The sequence below is a fragment of the Gigantopelta aegis genome, chromosome 10 (assembly GCF_016097555.1).
Source record: "Gigantopelta aegis isolate Gae_Host chromosome 10, Gae_host_genome, whole genome shotgun sequence".
In the NCBI taxonomy this organism is placed as follows: Eukaryota; Metazoa; Mollusca; class Gastropoda; order Neomphalida; family Peltospiridae; genus Gigantopelta; species Gigantopelta aegis.
Window position 1 is genome coordinate 42127798 of NC_054708.1, and position 26569 is coordinate 42154366.

At 37.3% G+C, this 26569-nt stretch overlaps 1 protein-coding gene across 1 annotated transcript in view; it reads left to right on the top strand.

Moving 5' to 3' along the window:
- The window catches only part of LOC121383634 (phosphatidylinositide phosphatase SAC2-like), a 296678-nt gene that overhangs the window by 254305 nt on the left and 15804 nt on the right, over positions 1-26569 (top strand). Inside the window, exons 11-13 of the mRNA XM_041513728.1 lie at positions 3500-3577; positions 6561-6681; positions 8774-8902. Of these exons, the coding sequence (XP_041369662.1) occupies positions 3500-3577; positions 6561-6681; positions 8774-8902 (328 nt within the window). The remainder of the gene's footprint in view (positions 1-3499; positions 3578-6560; positions 6682-8773; positions 8903-26569) is intronic.

The following is a 26569-nucleotide window of genomic DNA, read 5'->3' on the forward strand; positions in this document are numbered from 1 at the left end:
TAATATATATGCTATTGTAGTGATTTAGGGCCCCAACCCTAACACTACATATTCTTCTGGAACAATAAAACCTTCTTTTTTTTTAAAAAGAGAAGAAAAAAATATCAATATGCTAATGTTTCTGGTTGAAAATTAACTATTCAAAGACAAAACTTATCTGGATAGGCAGTAAAAAATTAGCTAAGGAGGTCTTTCATCATTCAATATGAAAACTTACATGGGGTGAGGATAATTTCAATTTACTAGATGTTGACTTTTCTGTTAACCTTGAACAGATTAGTACCAAAACTTTTGAAAAGAAGATGATGGAAATGAAAAATCTCATAAAGCAGTGGTCCTCTAGAAAGCTAACTGATTTAGAAAAAAAAATTAAATAAGGAAAAAAAGAAGAAAAAAAAAAGTATAACAGTAAAATACAAAATCAATATTAAGAGCAACAGTTGTATTAAATGTAAAAATGTATAGATTTTAATCTGCTTGCCCTGTAATTCTTTTAAAGGTGGATCGATGACTTGAAACACGATCATAGTGACCAGGTTTTTGTTAATGCTGCAACAATTCTGAAAAATTATTATTTAAACATTAAAAAAAAAATCTTTTATTGAATTAGAATGGGAATAACTATGTTATATTTGACCATTTATGGATGTTCACACTGGTTTTACATCTGTGAATATCTGTTTTAATTACCATCTCCACATTGTGTCGCCAGTAAACATTAATTTGCAACAGAAAAACCAGCATTAACATCCCCAAGTTGTCAAATACAACATAGTTGTGCCCTAAATACTGGTATGTGTATCCTATCAACTGCACGTTAGCATTTATATAAAACCAGGTTAACTCACCTGATAAGAAACTTAGTACAGTTGACTTTGTTGTCTTTGTAACGGTGTAAAGTGACCTTGGTGTTGTCATCATCTCCAAGGCTGGCCGGGGTAGCTTCTAGCTTTAAAGGGACATTCCCGAGTTTGCTGCATTGTAAGATGTTTCCCACTAATAAAATATTTCTACGATTAAACTTACAATTTAAATAGTGTTTGTATAGTCAATGTGTATCTGGTCGTCTTAATATTTGTAAGAAGCCCAAACTGGATTTTGTCTTCAAATAATTTCGTACGTACGAAAAAATCTTTTTTAGGAAATAAAATGAAATTTAACCTAGTAGAAATATTAGAATGATCAGAAACACGTTTAATATACAGCCACTAATATTTTATGCAGAAAAATATATTTGATATGTATTTACAGTTGTCAAAAAGTCTCTGTTAGTCGATAACATCTTAACAATTGCAGCAAACTCAGGAATGCCCCTATAATTGCTTCCCAAAGTACCAACAGTACTTGGTGTACATGTAACCGACCTCGGTGGCGTCGTGGCAGGCCATCGGTCTACAGGCTGGTAGGTACTGGGTTCGGATCCCAGTCGAGGCATGGGATTTTTAATTCAGATACCGACTCCAAACCCTGAGTGAGTGCTCCGCAAGGCTCAATGGGTAGGTGTAAACCACTTGCACCGACCAGTGATCCATAACTGGTTCAACAAAGGCCATGGTTTGTGCTATCCTGCCTGTGGGAAGCGCAAAAATAAAAGATCCCTTGCTGCCTGTCGTAAAAGAGTAGCCTATGTGGCGACAGCGGGTTTCCTCTCCAAATCTGTGTGGTCTGTAACCATATGTCTGACGCCATATAACCGTAAATAAAATGTGTTGAGTGCGTCGTTAAATAAAACATTTCTTTCTTTCTTTTTGGTGTACATGTATGTATACATTTAACCTGATCAATCTACTCCACCATGACATTGCAAATCCAGGTCAGCTTTTCCAATCATAAATTTATTACAAATGACTTTATTTGAATTTATATCTGTGTTATGTATGTAATAATGGTGTATTTTACTATGGGTAATAGCCACATGTGTATGGGCTAGTGGTTTGAAAGGGCATGCACCCATCATTTTGAGTATGATCGACAGACGACTCACTGACGTTCAAAAGAAAGTAAAGGTTAATCACATGTATTTCTTTCTTGCACCGAACTTAGTGATTTTATTTAACATGTTCAAAATAATAAAAGTTTACAATAACTAATATATATACATGTATATTAAAAAAAAAGTAAGTGGTTTTTTTAAGTGTCCATTGCTATGATGCTGAACACCTTTGATATATCCATTGTTTTTTCCTCCGTCACAAACAATACTGTGGCATGCATGTGCTGTCCTTTTTATGTGGAAAGCTAGTGCAGCTAATGGGAAAATGTAGTGGGTTTCTTCTGAAGACTGTCAGAATTAACAAATGTTTGACTTTCTATTGCTAATGATTATGTACTCACTGAACTGTAGTGGTGTCATTATAATCAAAGAAATAAGCAATAAAATTGTAATGATCCATGCAGATATTCTTCTCCAAATGTTTTCTCATCTGGTGACTGCATGAGTGAGGGCACATAGATGTGATTGGCACAGATGAGAGATCTGATTTGTCTTGGCTGACAGATTCTTAGAGAGACCTATAACCAGATACTGTAGTCAGGTTGTAACTGCTCCCAAACTATCCATCATCATATCGGGTGTTACAAAGGAGTTCTCATCTGGCAAGATATTGCCTGTAGAATATATTCTGCCTTGTATCAATGTTTGTAAACAGTGCAACTGGTGTTCATAATCATCAAATATTATCATCCATTAATCCACTAAAAGCTTTAAACTGTCAACTGCTGAGTGAATTAAAAACCAATGAGTACTTTTAATATTATCAAAATGAAGACAAGAGATTTTTGAGTTTTTTTCCACAGATTCCCTGTTATACTTAACCTAGCCTACCCCTGTCCAGGGGAAACAGAGGTGGTATATGCATGGTCAACATGACCCACAAGTTATATTTAACATTTATTACCCATATGGTTACAAATATATTGGTACATATCAAAGTGATACGTCCCATTAGAATGCCAAGTGGGACGTAACACTTTTGATGTCACACGATGACGTCATCAATTAGCGCACTACAACCTTACAGGAACGTCAACAAAATGAGACGAGTGATATAAATTAAGATCGATTATGGGTAATAAATAGGATATTAAACTCGCTACCATTTCATATCATGTTTACACAATGTATGTCCCTCGTGAAATAATTTTCATTGTCACTCGCTAAAGCTCGTGACCATTGAAATTTATTTCCCTCGGGACATAAACATGATATGAAATGGAAGCTTGTTTAATATCCTATAAATCTGTCCTTTTTAAAAGCATTTTTGCACCATATATTCACACACACACATACACACACACACATGCATGCGCATGCACACACACACACACACGAATGCACGCACACGCACACATACACACACATTCATTCACATTCATTCATATATTACATCCAATGCTAAAAGGCAACTGCATATTAAAAAATTCATTTGATTTTTAGATCTAAATATTAACTTTTTAAAGTAATGAATTAAATATTTGTGTATTTCTTATTGTATTTTAGCCGTGGAATGAAATTTGAAAATGTCTCCATCCTAACTGAAGGCATTAGAGATATCATCAAAGACATGAGATACTGCTGGTAAGATTGTGTAACTATTGCATTACTGGTAAATATCATCAAAGACGTGAGATACTGCTGGTAAGATTGTGTAACTATTGCATTACTGGTACATATCATCAAAGACGTGAGATACTGCTGGTAAGATTGTGTAACTATTGCATTACTGGTACATATCATCAAAGACGTGAGATACTGCTGGTAAGATTGTGTAACTATTGCATTACTGGTACATATCATCAAAGACGTGAGATACTGCTGGTAAGATTGTGTAACTATTACATTACTGCTACTTATCATCAAAGACGTGAGATACTGCTGGTAAGATTGTGTAACTACTTATCATCAAAGACGTGAGATACTGCTGGTAAGATTGTGTAACTATTGCATTACTGGTACATATCATCAAAGACGTGAGATACTGCTGGTAAGATTGTGTAACTATTGCATTACTGCTACATATCATCAAAGACGTGAGATCTGCTGGTAAGATTGTGTAACTATTGCATTACTGGTACATATCATCAAAGACGTGAGATACTGCTGGTAAGATTGTGTAACTATTGCATTACTGGTACATATCATCAAAGACGTGAGATACTGCTGGTAAGATTGTGTAACTATTGCATTACTGGTACATATCATCAAAGACGTGAGATACTGCTGGTAAGATTGTGTAACTATTGCATTACTGGTACATATCATCAAAGACGTGAGATACTGCTGGTAAGATTGTGTAACTATTGCATTACTGGTACATATCATCAAAGACGTGAGATACTGCTGGTAAGATTGTGTAACTATTGCATTACTGGTAAATATCATCAAAGACGTGAGATACTGCTGGTAAGATTGTGTAACTATTGCATTACTGGTACATATCATCAAAGACGTGAGATACTGCTGGTAAGATTGTGTAACTATTGCATTACTGCTACATATCATCAAAGACGTGAGATACTGCTGGTAAGATTGTGTAACTATTGCATTACTGCTACATATCATCAAAGACGTGAGATACTGCTGGTAAGATTGTGTAACTATTGCATTACTGGTAAATATCATCAAAGACGTGAGATACTGCTGGTAAGATTGTGTAACTATTACATTACTGGTACATATCATCAAAGACCTGAGATACTGCTGGTAAGATTGTGTAACTACTTATCATCAAAGACGTAAGATACTGCTGGTAATTGTGTAACTATTGACGTGAGAGATACTGCTGGTAAGATTGTGTAACTATTACATTACTGCTACATATCATCAAAGACGTGAGATACTGCTGGTAAGATTGTGTAACTACTTGACATACTGCTGGTAAGATTGTGTAACTATTGCATACTGGTACATATCATCAAAGACGTGAGATACTGCTGGTAAGATTGTGTAACTATTGCATTACTGCTACATATCATCAAAGACGTGAGATACTGCTGGTAAGATTGTGTAACTAACTATTGCATTACTGCTACTTATCATCAAAGACGTGAGATACTGCTGGTAAGATTGTGTAACTATTGCATTACTGGTACTTATCATCAAAGACGTGAGATACTGCTGGTAAGATTGTGTAACTATTGCATTACTGGTACTTATCATCAAAGACGTGAGATACTGCTGGTAAGATTGTGTAACTATTGCATTACTGCTACTTATCATCAAAGACGTGAGATACTGCTGGTAAGATTGTGTAACTATTGCATTACTGCTACTTATCATCAAAGACGTGAGATACTGCTGGTAAGATTGTGTAACTATTGCATTACTGGTACTTATCATCAAAGACGTGAGATACTGCTGGTAAGATTGTGTAACTATTGCATTACTGGTACTTATCATCAAAGACGTGAGATACTGCTGGTAAGATTGTGTAACTATTGCATTACTGGTACTTATCATCAAAGACGTTAGATACTGCTGGTAAGATTGTGTAACTATTGCATTACTGGTACATATCATCAAAGACGTGAGATACTGCTGGTAAGATTGTGTAACTATTGCATTACTGCTACATCATGTCTAGAGCTTTTGGTTGAAGACTGACTATAATCTTTTTCAAATACCATATTTTCTAAAATTCTTTGACAATATATTCTTTGAATAAGATCACCCAACAAAAGGTGCAGTCCGTTGGGTGTTTCACAGGCCAGTCTGGAAAACTGGTTTTGCAAAAAGCATGTGCACGAAGTAGGCAAGTGGTTACTGCTCACTGAAGCCACTGCTGAATGGTAGCCATTGTAAAAATGTGAAAAACATATTGGATATTGAAATGTGTTAAATGACTAGGCTCAATCAAATTGAATGCAAACACGCAGCAGGCAAGCTTCAATTCATTTGTAGTATTTAATCAGTGCACACACAGTATGCTGGAGGGTGAGACATATAACCAACAACCCCACACCCTGCCTGCATTGCAAAGAGAGCTGGAACATAAATGACAAAACCTTTCAGCAAATTCGGTTCAGCGTTTATGTTAGCACCATACGGCCCAGGTCATCTAACAGTGTTATTTTGACCTAACGGCAGACAAACCATTTTAAAGACTGAATCATCTGTTTAACTAAGTTATGTCTCTCTCCATATGCAATCTTTGCCTCCAATTTCTGATAATTTTGATTTGTCAAATATGTAACAATTTTTCTTTTTGGGTTTTACACCCTTTACCCTGGGGGCGAGATGTAGCCCAGTGGTAAAGCGCTCGCTTAATCCGTGGTCAGTTTGGGATTGATCCCCGTCAGTGGGCCCATTGGGCTATTTCTCGCTCAAGCCAGTGCACCATGACTGGTATATCAAAGGCTGTGGTATGTGCTATCCTGTCTATGGGATGGTGCATATAAAAGATCCCTTGCTACTAATGAAAAAATGTAGCAGGTTTCTTTTGAGAATATATATCAAAATTACCAAATGTTTGACATCCAATAGCTGATGATTAATAAATCAATGTGCTCTAGTGGTTCGTTAAACAAAACAAACTTTAACTCTTTACTGTTTTTGTTGGTAGGGTTGACAAGAAAGGGGTGATCTGTGAACAGATGGGAGTTTTCAGAATCAACTGCATTGATTGTCTCGATCGCACCAATGTTGTGCAGACAGCAATAGCTAGAATTGCTATGGAAACCCAGGTAAACCTTTTTAGAATTAAATGTATTTTAGTTATTTCCTGGGGGTTTTGGAATTATTATTCTTTATTAATTAATATTTCTCAATCCATCTGGATTATTATTATTTAAAAAAAGAAAGAAAATGTTTCTGCTTTTTGTGTGAGAAGGGGAGTGAATTAATCTATATGTACATATTAAACCATGTTGTTGTTTTAAATCAAATTGTTAGGGAGCTTCTTATGTGTTTCTTCCACTTGGTCTTGATCCTGTTTAGTTATCGCAGTACTTCCCAACCGACATGTATATCACATTTTAATTGGTTGGACATGATTTGGGTTTTTTTTCATCATGATGAAACTTTCTATATGATAACAAGTCTAATTTTGTATGTTGAGACATGTTCTCACCCTATTACAGTATTTGTCAAGTTATTTGTTCAAGTTTGAATCAATATCTCCCAGCAGGAGGAGAGCTATAATGATGCTAGAGAGAGGTCCATGGAAAACAAACAACCAACACAGCTTGTACACAGTGGATTGTGATGTTTCGCATTTCCCACATGCTGTAGTTTTCCCCGTTATCTGTTTATGACTCAGATACAGTGAAATCTGTCTGAAACAAAACACATTTAAACAATAGGATTTAAATTAAGGTTGGTGGTTGTGCCAGTGGGTTGTCACAGTAGCTCCATTTTTTGTTGTATTTTTGTCCTGGGCAAAATTTCTGATGTAATTTAAGTCAGAACTATACTAGCCAGTGCCCTGTTTTATGAAACAATCCTAGCCCTATGATCACCTTGTCATAAGGTAGTTATTCACTTTAAAAGGTAATCTTATATTGCTTCGTAAAATAAGACCCAGGATAGACTTGCCCAAATGTTAGGTGAATATGGCTATGATTAAAAATTATGTTAACTGTTATTGCATTCCTTCTTTCCATTCCAGTACTCTAGTTTAATTTGAATGGTACATAAAATGCTTTGTAGCATAGGCTTGACAATTGTTTTTCAAGTTTATTCTCTTAAAATATCTTTTTAAAACATAATTTTAAAGACACATTTAATTTAAGTGAAACATTAATTAAAAAGCAATGCTTATGTAATTACAAATAATAAATATATAGAGAGGATTCGCCACAAGTGTTTTTTAATATGGAAAATATCAACCGAGTCTATGTTAATCAGTATTTGTTGAGGCTCTGCCAAGGTTGACGAATTCTATTTATCCTATATCATTTCTAATATAACATTTCAATTCGATATTTAGTTAATGAAAGTTGTGAAGTCACCTCACCAGTAAAATAACGTCATTGCGAATATTAGCACAAATGAAGTTTGACGTCAATCACTTTTAACTAAATCTCATCAAAACGTTATGCTCAGGTATACAAGTCTTGTTGGTTGTAAACAAATGACCCATTGATGGCAAAATATTATTAACCAAGTTAATAAATAGAGAATAATAAACAAGTTACCAGTTACTATCAAATTTATGTCCTGAATGAAATAATTTCCACTTGTCGATCACGAGGTTTAGTGAATGACAAATAAAAATTATTTCACAAGGAACATAAATTTGTTAACAACTGGTTCCGAGCTATTTATTACCCAGCTATTTTTTCATCTAATAGCCTTTTATTTTTGATGTACATGTAGCCTACATGTATATAGAAACAATGTAAATACATGTACACTGTTTTGAGTATTGCTTTAACTTTGTATTTTAATCATGTTCTTATATAATTGTCAGAAAAAATGTTCAATTTATTCTGTTAAAAATATATATAAATGAATTGCAATAAAGTATTTATCAATGAAAACAGAGAAACATAAACGCGAACATGTTAAACTACATGACGTCATTTTGTGTGTCTGCCAAATCGTGATGATGTCATCTTTAGTACCGGCATGGTCATTGGTTTGTAAGCATCAAATCGTCCAATAGTATTTTGTGTTACACCATTGCAAAATATTTCTTATGGTTATGAGTGACCATGGAGTAATAATGGTAAATATCATATGGGTTTATAACATGGATATTATGTCAAAGTTATAGCATATATATATATATATATATATATCATGGTATTGAGAGTGTGTGTTGGTATTGTTTAGTTCCGGAAGCTCGGCCTGCTGCCTCCAGAGGAGAACCTACCACAGAGCTGCAGACTGACCTACCAGCAGATCTGGGCCAACAACGGAGACATCATCAGTCAGCAGTACGCAGGCACCGCGGCACTGAAGGTCAGTCAGCGGCTCGCTCTTTGTGGAGACTGTGACTTCTTGTATGTTTGTACCTTTAGTCATCCCCCACAACCAAAAAAAAGTTTATTTTGTTTATCGACACCACTAGCTCACATTGATTAATTAATCATTGGCTATTGGATGTCAAAATATTTTTCCTTTTGGCTGAACATTCAAAATTGCGCCTGATTTCATTCACAAAAACTGCGCACCGTTTCTCTTTGGCTTAATCCTATGGGACATTCCAAATTCCATAGCACAACCCTCCGCCTGTGTTACCGGCCTCGGTCGGACTGCTGGTGTTCTCTTGCACCTGCCAGTGCAGGTGGTCCCCCCTCCAACTCACCCCACCCCTTTCCTGTCCTGAACAGTGTAGCCAGCCGAGGCCAGCACTTGTGCCCAGGACAGGCATGCGCTACAACAGCTTGCTCTGAATTGCACGTTAAACACGCTGACCTGACCTGACCTGACCTGACCTGATGTATTTGGTAATTCTAACTCGTAGTCATCAGAGGAAACCTGCTACATTTTTCTTTGTATGTACTTTCCCCACAGACAGGAAAACACATACCACGGCCTTTGACCAATTGTGGTGCAATGGTTGGAATGAGAAAAAACCAGAATCAGTTTTGGATCCAAGGTGGTTCGATCCTGAGATGCGTGCACTCAACTGACTGAGCTAAATCCCGCTCCCCCACAACCAAAGAGTGCATTTAGAAATTTGTTAGAAAATAAACCAAGTAGGACATGGTAGGATATATATCCTGAATACATGTATATATGTAAGCAACACAGCTGAACACATTTTGTAATTGGATAATTTGATGAGTGACATGAGAAATGTTATATCTTTTGTTCCTTGACATGAACATTTAACACGTCTTTTGTTTATTTGTGCCTGAACTCATCCCTAACCACAAAAGAATGCATTAAGCAATTTGTTAGAAAAGAAACCAGATATGACATGGTAGTAGACTATATCCTGAACACACATGTATGTTATTATGTAACAAACACAGTTGAACCATTTTGTAAATGGACAGTCTAACGAATGACATGAGCAATCTTATATATTTTGTATATCTTATGAAATGAATGTACTGTCATATTAGTATGCAAGTGAACTTTATCAAGCACTGTGATACTAAATCAGGGAACATTTTTTTTTCAAAATCTTGATTAGCGATATTTTTCGTCAGTTGAAAACTGATTATAGCAACTACTGTTTAATGTTTTAAAATTGTGTAGTGATCACTGAAACTTCACAAACTGTTGCGTGTATATTTAATGATTTATCAGCATTAAGAACAGCCTGACTTAGTGATGGTCCAGAGTGGGATCATCCATCACACTGCAGAATGGTAACACCACCCAGACAGGTGTCACTTACTACATGATTATCCATGGGCTAGTTTTGTCCATCCCTGTTAGATCCTGTTATATGACCAGTCTTGACATATGATGTTATTGATATACTCCAGTGGTGTGGGTTATAATAATGACATTGTCTAATTTCTCACCTTCTCTGGTAGATCAGTGTTAAGGTGTGGTGATAACATCTTGAGGTGTTTTTTTGTTAGGTGTTTTTCTTTTGTGTACATGCCTTTTTTCTTCTTTTTTTTTCCTTTTTTTTCCATAATCCACAAGGTAGAGTCATCTAATTATATACCCCAATCCACAAAAAGGTTGAGGCATGTCTGTCCTGGGCATGAGTTCTGATTTGTGCCCAGAAGCTTGATTACAGCAAAGTCATGTATAGTCTTGAAAAAACCCAACACAATTTGGGCCGAATTTACAAAGCCTGTTTCAGACCTACATGTGTGTAACTACATACATTTACTTAAATTAAACATCTGCATTTAAGAAAAACAGGCATCGTAAATTTAGCCCTAGTTATATCCTTGCAGTGTTTCTAATTTTGGTGAGTATACATGTATATTAAGATTGGGATTCATGAACGTTTAAAAAAAATAAAATTATTGTACTACTTACAGCAGTTAAACACACAATACATACATTTACATAGATGTTTTCACATCTAATCGTAATTTAAACATGATATTTTTTTCTCCTTTCTAATGCAGCTGGCTCACAGAATGAGGATAGTGACTGCAGAGGGAATGTGCTATTATTAAATATATGTCATGAATAATGCATCTTTTGTTACCAGTGGTTGTAGAAGCAGGGCATTCTATAGCTCACTGCTAAAAAAGTATATGCTTGTTTAATTGTGACAGGTTGTATGATTGATGGGACCATTTGGGTTAATGTATTTCCTTTTTTAACCAATGCTTCCTGACTGGTGCACATCAAAGGCTGTGGTAGATGTTATCCTGTCTCTTGGAAAGTGCATTTAAAGAGACCACATGCCACTAATTGGTAGTGGTTATAAGCTGTAGGACTTAATTAAGACTGAGGGCGGGATTTAGCTCAGTTGGTTGAGTGCTCGCTCGGGGTGCTTGCATCCCAGGATCAAAACACCTCAGTGGATCCATTCAGCTTATTGGGGTTTTTTTTCTCGTTCCAACCAATGCACCACAACTGGTCAAAGGCCGTGGTATGTGCTTTCCTGTACGTGGAAAGGTGTATGGCAATATGAAAAATGTAGCAGGTTTCCTCTGATGACTACATGTCAGAATTACCAATAGCCAATGATTAAGTAATCAATGTTGTCCAGTAGTATCGTTAAACAAAACAAACTTCTTTTTTTTAACCCACTGTCCTGGACAGATAGCTGAGATATGTGCCCAGGACAGCATGCTTGAACATTATTGGAGATAAGCACAGAAATAACTGTAAATAAATAAATAATTGGTATGGGATTTGCCTGTACTGGTCAGTATACATTGTATGGTATGGGTGGCCTGTACCAGTATACATTGTATGGTATGGGGGCCTGTACCAGTATACATTGTATGGTATGAGGGGTCTGTACCAGTATACATTGTATGGTATGAGGGGTCTGTACCAGTATACATTGTATGGTATGAGGGGTCTGTACAAGTATACATTGTATGGTATGGGTGGCCTGTACCAGTATACATTGTATGGTATGAGGGGGTCTGTACCAGTATACATTGTATGGTATGAGGGGTCTGTACCAGTATACATTGTATGGTATGAGGGGTCTGTACCAGTATACATTGTATGGTATGAGGGGTCTGTACCAGTATACATTGTATGGTATGGGGGTCTGTACCAGTATACATTGTATGGTATGAGGGGTCTGTACCAGTATACATTGTATGGTATGAGGGGTCTGTACCAGTATACATTGTATGGTATGAGGGGTCTGTACCAGTATACATTGTATGGTATGGGTGGCCTGTACCAGTATACATTGTATGGTATGGGTGGCCTGTACCAGTATACATTGTATGGTATGGGTGGCCTGTACAAGTATACATTGTATGGTATGGGTGGCCTGTACCAGTATACATTGTATGGTATGAGGGGTCTGTACCAGTATACATTGTATGGTATGGGTGGCCTGTACCAGTATACATTGTATGGTATGAGGGGCCTGTACCAGTATACATTGTATGGTATGAGGGGCCTGTACCAGTATACATTGTATGGTATGAGGGGTCTGTACAAGTATACATTGTATGGTATGAGGGATCTGTACAAGTATACATTGTATGGTATGAGGGGCCTGTACCAGTATACATTGTATGGTATGAGGGGTCTGTACAAGTATACATTGTATGGTATGGGTGGCCTGTACCAGTATACATTGTATGGTATGAGGGGTCTGTACCAGTATACATTGTATGGTATGGGTGGCCTGTACCAGTATACATTGTATGGTATGAGGGGTCTGTACCCGTATACATTGTATGGTATGGGTGGCCTGTACCAGTATACATTGTATGGTATGGGTGGCCTGTACCAGTATACATTGTATGGTATGGGTGGCCTGTACAAGTATACATTGTATGGTATGGGTGGCCTGTACCAGTATACATTGTATGGTATGAGGGGTCTGTACAAGTATACATTGTATGGTATGGGTGGCCTGTACCAGTATACATTGTATGGTATGAAGGGGTCTGTACAAGTATACATTGTATGGTATGAGGGGTCTGTACCAGTATACATTGTATGGTATGAGGGGTCTGTACAAGTATACATTGTATGGTATGGGTGGCCTGTACCAGTATACATTGTATGGTATGGGGGGTCTGTACCAGTATACATTGTATGGTACGAGGGGCCTGTACCAGTATACATTGTATGGTATGAGGGACCTGTACCAGTATACATTGTATGGTATGAGGGACCTGTACCAGTATACATTGTATGGTATGAGGGGCCTGTACCAGTATACATTATATGGTATGGGTGGCCTGTACAAGTATACATTGTATGGTATGGGTGGCCTGTACCAGTATACATTGTATGGTATGAGGGGTCTGTACCAGTATACATTGTATGGTATGAGGGGTCTGTACAAGTATACATTGTATGGTATGGGTGGCCTGTACCAGTATACATTGTATGGTATGAGGGGCCTGTACCAGTATACATTGTATGGTATGAGGGGCCTGTACCAGTATACATTGTATGGTATGAGGGGTCTGTACAAGTATACATTGTATGGTATGAGGGGTCTGTACAAGTATACATTGTATGGTATGAGGGGTCTGTACCAGTATTCATTGTATGGTATGGGTGGCCTGTACCAGTATACATTGTATGGTATAAGGGGTCTGTACCAGTATACATTGTATGGTATGAGGGGTCTGTACCAGTATACATTGTATGGTATGGGTGGCCTGTACCAGTATACATTGTATGGTATGAGGGGTCTGTACCCATATACATTGTATGGTATGGGTGGCCTGTACCAGTATACATTGTATGGTATTAGGGGTCTGTACCAGTATACATTGTATGGTATGGGTGGCCTGTACCAGTATACATTGTATGGTATGAGGGGTTTGTACCAGTATACACTGTATGGTATGGGTGGCCTGTACCAGTATACATTGTATGGTATGGGTGGCCTGTACCAGTATACATTGTATGGTATGGGTGGTCTGTACCAGTATACATTGTATGGTATGGGTGGCCTGTACCAGTATACATTGTATGGTATGAGGGGTCTGTACCAGTATACACTGTATGGTATGGGTGGCCTGTTCCAGTATACATTGTATGGTATGGGTGGTCTGTACCAGTATACATTGTATGGTATGAGGGGCCTGTACCAGTATACATTGTATGGTATGGGTGGTCTGTACCAGTATACATTGTATGGTATGGGTGGCCTGTACCAGTATACATTGTATGGTATGGGTGGCCTGTACCAGTATACATTGTATGGTATGGGTGGCCTGTACCAGTATACATTGTATGGTATGAGGGGTCTGTACCAGTATACACTGTATGGTATGGGTGGCCTGTTCCAGTATACATTGTATGGTATGGGTGGTCTGTACCAGTATACATTGTATGGTATGAGGGGCCTGTACCAGTATACATTGTATGGTATGAGGGGCCTGTACCAGTATACATTGTATGGTATGAGGGGTCTGTACAAGTATACATTGTATGGTATGGGTGGCCTGTACCAGTATACATTGTATGGTATGAGGGGCCTGTACCAGTATACATTGAATGGTATGAGGGGTCTGTACCAGTATACATTGAATGGTATGAGGGGTCTGTACCAGTATACATTGTATGGTATGAGGGGTCTGTACAAGTATACATTGTATGGTATGGGTGGCCTGTACCAGTATACATTGTATGGTATGAGGGGGTCTGTACAAGTATACATTGTATGGTATGAGGGGTCTGTACCAGTATACATTGTATGGTATGAGGGGTCTGTACAAGTATACATTGTATGGTATGGGTGGCCTGTACCAGTATACATTGTATGGTATGAGGGGTCTGTACCAGTATACATTGTATGGTATGAGGGGTCTGTACCAGTATACATTGTATGGTATGGGTGGCCTGTACCAGTATACATTGTATGGTATGAGGGGTCTGTACCCGTATACATTGTATGGTATGGGTGGCCTGTACCAGTATACATTGTATGGTATGGGTGGCCTGTACAAGTATACATTGTATGGTATGGGTGGCCTGTACCAGTATACATTGTATGGTATGAGGGGCCTGTACAAGTATACATTGTATGGTATGGGTGGCCTGTACCAGTATACATTGTATGGTATGAGGGGGTCTGTACAAGTATACATTGTATGGTATGAGGGGTCTGTACCAGTATACATTGTATGGTATGAGGGGTCTGTACAAGTATACATTGTATGGTATGGGTGGCCTGTACCAGTATACATTGTATGGTATGGGGGGTCTGTACCAGTATACATTGTATGGTATGAGGGGCCTGTACCAGTATACATTGTATGGTATGAGGGACCTGTACCAGTATACATTGTATGGTATGAGGGACATGTACCAGTATACATTGTATGGTATGAGGGGCCTGTACCAGTATACATTATATGGTATGAGGGGCCTGTACCAGTATACATTGTATGGTATGGGTGGCCTGTACCAGTATACATTGTATGGTATGAGGGGTCTGTACCAGTATACATTGTATGGTATGAGGGGTCTGTACAAGTATACATTGTATGGTATGGGTGGCCTGTACCAGTATACATTGTATGGTATGAGGGGCCTGTACCAGTATACATTGTATGGTATGAGGGGTCTGTACCAGTATACATTGTATGGTATGGGTGGCCTGTACCAGTATACATTGTATGGTATGAGGGGTCTGTACCCGTATACATTGTATGGTATGGGTGGCCTGTACCAGTATACATTGTATGGTATGGGTGGCCTGTACCAGTATACATTGTATGGTATGAGGGGTCTGTACAAGTATACATTGTATGGTATGGGTGGCCTGTACCAGTATACATTGTATGGTATGAGGGGTCTGTACAAGTATACATTGTATGGTATGGGTGGCCTGTACCAGTATACATTGTATGGTATGAGGGGGTCTGTACAAGTATACATTGTATGGTATGAGGGGTCTGTACCAGTATACATTGTATGGTATGAGGGGTCTGTACAAGTATACATTGTATGGTATGGGTGGCCTGTACCAGTATACATTGTATGGTATGGGGGGTCTGTACCAGTATACATTGTATGGTATGAGGGGCCTGTACCAGTATACATTGTATGGTATGAGGGACCTGTACCAGTATACATTGTATGGTATGAGGGACCTGTACCAGTATACATTGTATGGTATGAGGGGCCTGTACCAGTATACATTGTATGGTATGAGGGGCCTGTACCAGTATACATTGTATATGGTATGGGGTGGCCTGTACCAGTATACATTGTATGGTATGGGTGGCCTGTACCAGTATACATTGTATGGTATGAGGGGTCCTGTACCAGTATACATTGTATGGTATGGGTGGCCTGTACCAGTATACATTGTATGGTATGAGGGGCCTGTACCAGTATACATTGTATGGTATGAGGGGTCTGTACCAGTATACAGTATACATTGTATGGTATGAGGGGTCTGTACAAGTATACATTGTATGGTATGGGTGGCCTGTACCAGTATACATTGTATGGTATGGGGGGTCTGTACCAGTATACATTGTATGGTATGAGGGTACCAGTATACATGTATGGTATACATTGTATGGTATGAGGGGCCTGTACCAGTATACATTGTATGGTATGAGGGGCCTGTACCAGTATACATTGTATGGTATGAGGGGCCTGTACCAGTATACATTGTATGGTATGAGGGGCCTGTACCAGTATACATTGTATGGTATGGGGGGCCTGTACCAGTATACATTGTATGGTATGGGTGGCCTGTACCAGTATACATTGTATGGTATGAGGGGCCTGTACCAGTATACATTGTATGGTATGAGGGGCCTGTACCAGTATACATTGTATGGTATGAGGGGCCTGTACCAGTATACATTGTATGGTATGGGTGGCCTGTACCAGTATACATTGTATGGTATGGGTGGCCTGTACCAGTATACATTGTATTGTATGGGTGGCCTGTACCAGTATGGGTGGCCTGTACCAGTATACATTGTATGGTATGGGGGTCTGTACCAGTATACATTGTATGGTATGGGTGGCCTGTACCAGTATACATTGTATGGTATGAGGGGCCTGTACCAGTATACATTGTATGGTATGGGTGGCCTGTACCAGTATACATTGTATGGTATGAGGGGCCTGTACCAGTATACATTGTATGGTATGGGTGGTCTGTACCAGTATACATTGTATGGTATGAGGGGCCTGTACCAGTATACATTGTATGGTATGGGTGGTCTGTACCAGTATACATTGTATGGTATGAGGGGCCTGTACCAGTATACATTGTATGGTATGGGTGGCCAGTACTAGTATACATTGTATGGTATGGGTGGCCAGTACTAGTATACATTGTATGGTATGAGGGGCCTGTACCAGTATACATTGTATGGTATGAGGGGTCTGTACCAGTATAGATTGTATGGTATGAGGGGCCTGTACCAGTATACATTGTATGGTATGAGGGGTCTGTACCAGTATACATTGTATGGTATGGGTGGCCTGTACCAGTATACATTGTATGGTATGAGGGGCCTGTACCAGTATACATTGTATGGTATGAGGGGTCTGTACCAGTATAGATTGTATGGTATGAGGGGCCTGTACCAGTATACATTGTATGGTATGAGGGGTCTGTACAAGTATACATTGTATGGTATGGGTGGCCTGTACCAGTATACATTGTATGGTATGAGGGGGTCTGTACAAGTATACATTGTATGGTATGAGGGGTCTGTACCAGTATACATTGTATGGTATGAGGGGTCTGTACAAGTATACATTGTATGGTATGGGTGGCCTGTACCAGTATACATTGTATGGTATGGGGGGTCTGTACCAGTATACATTGTATGGTATGAGGGGCCTGTACCAGTATACATTGTATGGTATGAGGGACCTGTACCAGTATACATTGTATGGTATGAGGGACCTGTACCAGTATACATTGTATGGTATGAGGGTCCTGTACCAGTATACATTGTATGGTATGAGGGGCCTGTACCAGTATACATTGTATGGTATGGGTGGCCTGTACCAGTATACATTATATGGTATGGGTGGCCTGTACAAGTATACATTGTATGGTATGGGTGGCCTGTACCAGTATACATTGTATGGTATGAGGGGCCTGTACCAGTATACATTGTATGGTATGAGGGGGTCTGTACAAGTATACATTGTATGGTATGAGGGGTCTGTACCAGTATACATTGTATGGTATGAGGGGTCTGTACAAGTATACATTGTATGGTATGGGTGGCCTGTACCAGTATACATTGTATGGTATGAGGGACCTGTACCAGTATACATTGTATGGTATGAGGGACCTGTACCAGTATACATTGTATGGTATGAGGGACCTGTACCAGTATACATTGTATGGTATGAGGGGCCTGTACCAGTATACATTGTATGGTATGAGGGGCCTGTACCAGTATACATTGTATGGTATGAGGGGCCTGTACCAGTATACATTGTATGGTATGGGTGGCCTGTACCAGTATACATTGTATGGTATGAGGGGCCTGTACCAGTATACATTGTATGGTATGGGTGGCCTGTACCAGTATACATTGTATGGTATGGGTGGCCTGTACCAGTATACATTGTATGGTGTGAGGGGCCTGTTCCAGTATACATTGTATGGTATGAGGGGCCTGTTCCAGTATACATTGTATGGTATGAGGGGCCTTTACCAGTATACATTGTATGGTATGGGTGGCCTGTACCAGTATACATTGTATGGTATGGGTGGCCTGTACCAGTATACATTGTATGGTATGGGTGGCCTGTACCAGTATACATTGTATGGTATGAGGGGTCTGTACCAGTATACATTGTATGGTATGGGTGGCCTGTACCAGTATACATTGTATGGTATGAGGGGCCTGTACCAGTATACATTGTATGGTATGGGTGGTCTGTACCAGTATACATTGTATGGTATGAGGGGCCTGTACCAGTATACATTGTATGGTATGGGTGGCCAGTACTAGTATACATTGTATGGTATGGGTGGCCAGTACTAGTATACATTGTATGGTATGAGGGGCCTGTACCAGTATACACTGTATGGTATGAGGGGCCTGTACCAGTATACACTGTATGCAGTGCAACCCAGTGGTTTTCTCTCATCTACATGTAATATGAGAAGGATCTCTTGTCCCAGTCAGACATTTTGCCCAGCGTGGACATCCCTGAACCTTACTTGGATATATATGGCCATTTAAATAGTAACATGCATCCATCCATTCTTCATTCTGTTGGACTGGACTTAAATATCAGCACGGAAATAAGTTATTTTTATATATCGCTGGAATCCATGCATATATCATGCATAGATGTAAATCAAAGCAAAAATACTAATTTTAACAATATTATTAGTTACGCAGTATTTTGACAGGCGTACTGGATTGTACACCCGTCCAAAATCTGTATTTCCTGAGGCACAGCCAAAGGAAATACAGATTTTGGAGGGGCATACAATCCCATACGCCTGTCAAAAAAACGTGTAACAAATTTATTACCTTTTAGATCTCTGTTTTATAATTAAAATAAAATTACACTAACAGTCAAACTTTTAAATAAAGTACACACACATTTTGAGTTTGTGTTTAATAACATAGCATAATATCAAATTCCTAAAAATTATTGGATTTTTTTGTTAACAAATAAATATGCAAGATATTTACTATTTTTTTGTGAGCTGTTCGGGTATTAAGAATGTCAACAAGGATTACGGGTGGTTTCACCCTAAAATCATTTTGAACCCTGTGTTTCACAAAGAGAGACAACTCTTAGCACCTTATTATCTTACAGATTTTAAACGTTTATGATTATGTTGTAATTGTATCAAGAAAACACAATTGAACACCAGCAGCCAAACAAAAATATTTGTTGTGTTTTACTAACTTGTAGAACCTGTAAAAAAGCATGCCAAGTTATTATTTAAAATGTGTTCATTATAATTAGCCCAAATTCTAACATGGTAACTGATTATGCAATGCTATATTCTAGCATTAGCTTTTAATACGTGAAAAACTACAATCTAGCATATTTTCTATCCAAACATGCTTAAGAAATCTTCAAATAAACAGTAAAAATTAAATTGACCAAGTTGTGGTATTCTCATTCATAATGAATTCAGAACTTTTAATAAATTTAATCAGTGAGGTGTGTTGGAGAAAATTTTGTTAGTCTCATCCGCAGTTTATATTTTTGTACAACCAGTTGAGCAAATCACGTGACATTTCATACACCCCAGCAAATTTTGTATTTTACTGCAAATGACATGGTATACTTGTGGTATGCATTAGCTATTGACCAATCAAAACACATGAAATTTATCTCAAAGGTAATATAATAATTTATTATACACCTGTATAAGAAATGACCCATTATTGATGAATATCATCTCCAACATATGATGGAGATCACTTTTGAGACACGTGTGACTACATGGCAATCACGCGGGTGCTGTAAATATGTTTTAATTAATTTTTAAGGATATGTAAGAAATAGAATACTACATGTACATTCATGTGTGTTAAATCTCATTTATCTTACAATTCATCATTTAAAAACGTATCGAACACCCTTTCACTCATTAGATATTGTTTTTAAACAACTCGTAAAATATAATAATAGTATCCAACGACCACTCATGTAGCTAAGTATTCTCTATAGTCATAATGTTATTTATAGAAGTTAAGTATTCTTCGTTATAAACAAGAGTAAGTATAGATACACATTTGTAAAGTGATAATAATGCAAGTAAACATCTTGGATAGTCAAAACTGGTATCATTATATTTTAAAGTTACAGTCTCATCATCCCGTACCAGGGTTTCTATCAGAGGGTAAAACGGGTATGGCGTCATACTCAAATTTTGGGCAGATATTATTTTTTTAAGTTAACTGTTTGACAAAATGTATTGTTCTTATCATTACTGTATGCTTTTCTTAACCCTAACCCTAAATTTAACCCATTTTCTTTCTGGGGGAGGCTCCCGATACCCCTTGTTGACTGTGGTTGCATTCAATTCCATAACTGTGTACAGTATTACAACATCATTTATTAATTCAAAGTACAAACACAACTATAATATCAGCTGCCTTAATACATATTCAAGTCTATTGCCATGTTACCATGGAATATAGCATTTTGCGTTTAAATAAAGAATAACATACCTAAGTACAGAAGAATGGCATGCATTGGTAAGAAAGTATTAATGCTAGTGGTCTTTTTTAAATGGTTAAATAATATAATTGTTTACAAATATACTAGATATATGGCAGCTTTAAAGAAGTGGACAAAACCATTCATGTCCTTGTAGTATTCTCTGTAGTAAATCATCTGTTCTTGTCGGTGGCTGTAGTGACAGTTTTACAACAACTGTCTGTCATTGTCACTGGCCATTTACTTGCAGTTACAGTGGTTTACAGACCTGTTGTGGAATAATGTGTGACCTGATGCCTGAGGCAGCTTGATGCTCTGTTTTACACTTGGAATACCAAATAATTGCCATGCATGGTCATGTCCAGTTGGTGTATATCCAGTATAATTGTCTCTGCATGTTTTTAATAACAACTAGGGGTAGGATCTAGCTCTATTGGTAGAAGAAGAAGTTTGTTTTGTTTAACGACACCACTAGAGCACATTGATTAATTAATCAACGGCTATTGAATGTCAAATATTTGGTAATTCTGACTCACACCTATATGTTTTTCTAATGCAGCAAGGGATCTTTTATATGCACTTTCCCACAGACAGGAAAGCACATACCATGGCCTTTGACCAGTTGTGGTGCACTGGTTGGAACGAGAAAAACCCCAATTAGTTGAATGGATCCACCAAGGTGGTTCGATCCTGCGATGCAAGCACCTCAAGTGAGCACTGAACGGACAGCTAAATCTTGACCCCTGTTGGTAGAGCATTCACCTGAGATGGTTGTCCAGACATGAAAAATTATCAGATAATTACTAAACAACATGTGTAATTGTTAAAAGGAGAATAACTGGAATGACAATGAAAAATTGAAATACTTGTCATTATACTCACACACATGCATTTATTTTCACTGGCAATTTACATGTAGTAATAAAAAAATGAATGAATGTTTATAACACACCAGCACAAAAATACACATCGGCTATCGTGTGTCATAAAAGGTAAGTATATGGAAAAATTATAGCATGTGGTAATAACATGTAGTAATAATTAGGATGTTTAAAAATTTTTTTTTTTTTTTAAACATGTCAGTTGTGTGCCTAAAATGGAAGTTAAATCATGTTTGTATTGCTGTACAAAAAGTGTTTGAACATGTAATGTCAACATGTATATATAAACATCAAATGCTTGTCTGACTTTGATCTACTTGGCGCATATATTTACAAACTTGAGTCTGATTATCAATTGTTTGTCTTAACATTATAAACATCTGTCTTGTTAGATGTTTTTGCCATACGGTATTTGATTTCCACTGATGTTAAGATAAAGTGAGATACATATCGGTTCTGGGACTGACACAATTACCTGTCTGGCAGAAAGCTGAATCAATAAAAGCAACCTGTATACACCTGCACAAAAGTTATGCCAGGTATATTTAACGATTGTTTTGTTTTGAGATATTTTATTGATCAAAAAAGAATCAAAAGGATTGCACAACAGGCAGAGCCTATGTAAGTGATCTCCTAAACAAGATGGACATCAGACAATATTCATAATCATATATATCTAAAGCATAATAACAATGTTAAGGATTGTCTCTTATTTTTGTTATGTTCATGGGTATGGAAAAAAAAATCATCTACAAACTGTGTGAATTGGTGAAGCCCTTCATATGTGACATTAAATTGTAATGAATAAAATGAAAATTTATAGTAAATTTATAGTCCTAATTCCCAGCTATTGTAAATAATTTCAGTTTGTTTGATGTAAGAAGAAAAGTAAAAGTGTTTTGGAAATAAATAAATTAAAAAAAAAACAATTTGTGTGCAATTTATAAAAAAAAACACCTATTAGTTGAGAAATACATAAAATTATAGTACATGTATAGAATACAATAGATTTTAAAGATGCCCCAGCACAAAAAATATATAATGCATGTATATACTATTGTAAGAAAACAACGTTCACAGCTGGGAAGGACTATAATTATATACATGTAGTAATGAATGATTGAACTGGAATTGGCTTAAGTGGCGTTCTCACTATGTGATTAGTCACACCGACTTGTTGCATACAATCGAATCCTACTGTGAGAACGCCTAAATGAGAACGACATTAGTCGTACACACAAGCCAGTCAAAACATGTCCTATTTCTGTCGACAAATCGCATGCGACTCTAGTCAGTGCGACATATCGTGTAATGAGAATGCCGCTTTAGATTAGTGTAGTCTTCATCATCACAAAGACAGGTTTTAGGTAGTACTAAACCAAATAACTTCCGGCTGGGTCAAAGTGCGAGGTGCACCGAACTTTTGATAGAGAAGTGAACACCACAAGTCCTGTGATTGGTTATAAATGTGAGTGTGTTGGTTGTAAAAAATAATAGTTTCATCTGGGTAAAAAAAAATTGCAATTTTATTTCATCTAGTACCAATGTGTCAAGTAGCCTTGTGCTTGAAACATGTATGGGGTACCTGTAAAAAAAAGTACTTGAATTTTGTGCTAAACTAGGGTAGTCATAGACGCTACCCGTTATCTCAGAAACGAGCAGCTTGACCCCCATTTTTTTCTGATTCACTTTAAGTGTAAGGGGTGGTAGTATTTATATCCGTGGCGTTTATGTCGGTTGATACGTTGCAAGTAGGAGTTTTAGCCACATATGTTACTATTGTCGTCTATGGGATTTGATTTGGTAGTATACACCCTATAGCACATATTCAGTGCATAATAAAAAATATTATGATTTTGTCATTTTATTTAATTAAACTATACTGGTTGATAAATTAGCCATCACTGGATCATGCAAGTTCACAATGACCTTGACCATGACAATAATCTCTGTACATGGCTCTGAATGGTGTTTGAATCAAAGTTAGCACTGAAGAAAAGTTGGTTTTGGCCTATAATTCATACTGTAAAGATTTCAATAATTTCTTTTTACATGGTATTTGACTTGCCATATACAACTGCTCTTAAATATGGTATTATATATAAGCAACCTGAACTAAGATTTTAATAGCAATTTATTTTTATATTAAAAATAGCATGTGCCAATAGTGGGTTAATGTCTTTAGTTTCCATTAACATTGTTAATTTTTTATGTATGAAATTCTGAAAACTCAAATTTGTAAAGAAGTTGATTTTTATTGTCATTTTGACATATTTATAGGGTGCTAAGTTATATTTTAGACAAATTTGTAGTTTTATGCAAAATTTAAAGTAAATTTGAAGAAAAACTTTACCAAAAACATAATTAAATTTGTTGTCACTATTGTGCCTTCTGTTCTTATTTGTACATAACAATAAGGTTGTTAAACATATACTTAGATCTTCAGATCATTTTTTTTTTTTTAATAATCACTTAGTTAGCTCTCATGAAAAGCATTTTGAGTTTATACTAGATTCAGAACCAATTTTTTCAGATCTGATTATCTGCCTTGGATTAAGTTGATAATTTATTTTATTGTTAAAGCTGTATTACCTAATGTTACAAGCTAAATAAAATGCTGGATTACAGATTGTAGGAATACATCTAATGTACATTTTGCATTCATCCGGATTAGAAAATAATGCAAGAAAATAGATATTCGGGTAATTTTGTCATTTAAAAATAGTTTTTTTCAGTAATTAATCAAAAATAAATGTGTTAAAGCTGCATGATTATTCCAGATATCACAACTATTAAAACCTCCAACTACAGTAGGCTATAAATAAAATATAGTCAGGAATATTGGTGGCTGCCAATAGTTTTGATGGTTCATTATGAAAATCAGCATGGCCGATGGATTTCAAATTCCCACACCTGGTAACTTGAAGACACCCACACCCAGCATACAGGATTTCCTCCCAACACTAATGTTCAGGACATTAAGTCATTACTTCATACAGGTACAGTCATGTTTGTGTTTCCTTCCTCAGACAGTGTATTTTTTTAATACTGATATTTCTTTGATATGCCTGTTAAGGTCTTCATAATCTAGGGGTCAATCAAGTGCATGTGTTTTAATGGAATTCTTTAAAGGGGTAGAGGTACTCTGATTATCTTTGTTGTCTCTACATATATACCTGAGTACACACACCCAACTGAAAGTAAATATCTTCAGGAGTTTTATTTTAAAACATTTTGTTGTTTAATATGACATATTGCATTTGTACAAAACTATATGCAATATATATGCTTTTTGAGGTGTACATTATATTAGGTTGCACTGTTGAAACAACAGTTTCAGTGAGGTTGTTAGTTTATGTCAGAATACACCAGATCCTGGTTGTCATAAAGACACATAGCTGGACACTTTTTGAAAAATGTATGTTATCAGTATAGGTAGTACTAAACCAAATAACTTCCGGCTGGGTCAAAGTGCGAGGTGCACCGAACTTTTGATAGAGAAGTGAACACCACAAGTCCTGTGATTGGTTATAAATGTGAGTGTGTTGGTTGTAAAAAATAATAGTTTCATCTGGGTAAAAAAAAATTGCAATTTTATTTCATCTAGTACCAATGTGTCAAGTAGCCTTGTGCTTGAAACATGTATGGGGTACCTGTAAAAAAAAGTACTCGAATTTTGTGCGAAACTAGGGTAGTCATAGACGCTACCCGTTATCTCAGAAACGAGCAGCTTGACCCCCATTTGTTTCTGATTCACTTTAAGTGTAAGGGGTGGTAGTATTTATATCCGTGGCGTTTATGTCGGTTGATACGTTGCAGGTAGGAGTTTTAGCCACATATGTTACTATTGTCGTCTATGGGATTTGATTTGGTAGTATACACCCTTTAGAACCACCATTGTAAACAAAGACAATTTCCCACCTAAAAATGTATATTCATAACTTTGTTTTTTCTTCTTTTTTTTTCAAAGGAAGAAAACCTGAATGCTTAAACTTACTTACTAGTCATAAATGTTTTAACAAGAATTTTATTATTTCATTCAACCAGTTCTCAATCAGGCACAACTTTAGTATTTCTCAATGTTTTCAAAACAAATAAAAAAGGTTTTGCCATTGGATGACATAAAAATATCTACATGGAACAATAACATCTGTCTCACGAGTCTGCAGAAGGAAAGACAAGTGATTTCACATACCACCCACATTTTATTTATGGTTATATGGCGTCAGACATATGGTTAAGGACCACACATATATTGAGAGAGGAAACCCGCTGTCACCACTTCATGGGCTACTCTTTTCGATTAGCAGCAAGGGATCTTTTATATGCACCATCCCATAGACAGGATAGCACATACCATGGCCTTTGTTGTACCAGTCGTGGTGCACTGGCTGGAGCGAGAAATAGCGCAATGGGCCCACTGATGGGGATCAATCCCAAACTGACCGCACATCAAGCAAGCGCTGTACCACTGGGCTACGCCTCGCCCCCTTGACAGAAGAAAGTCAAACAGATTGAAAAATGTGGG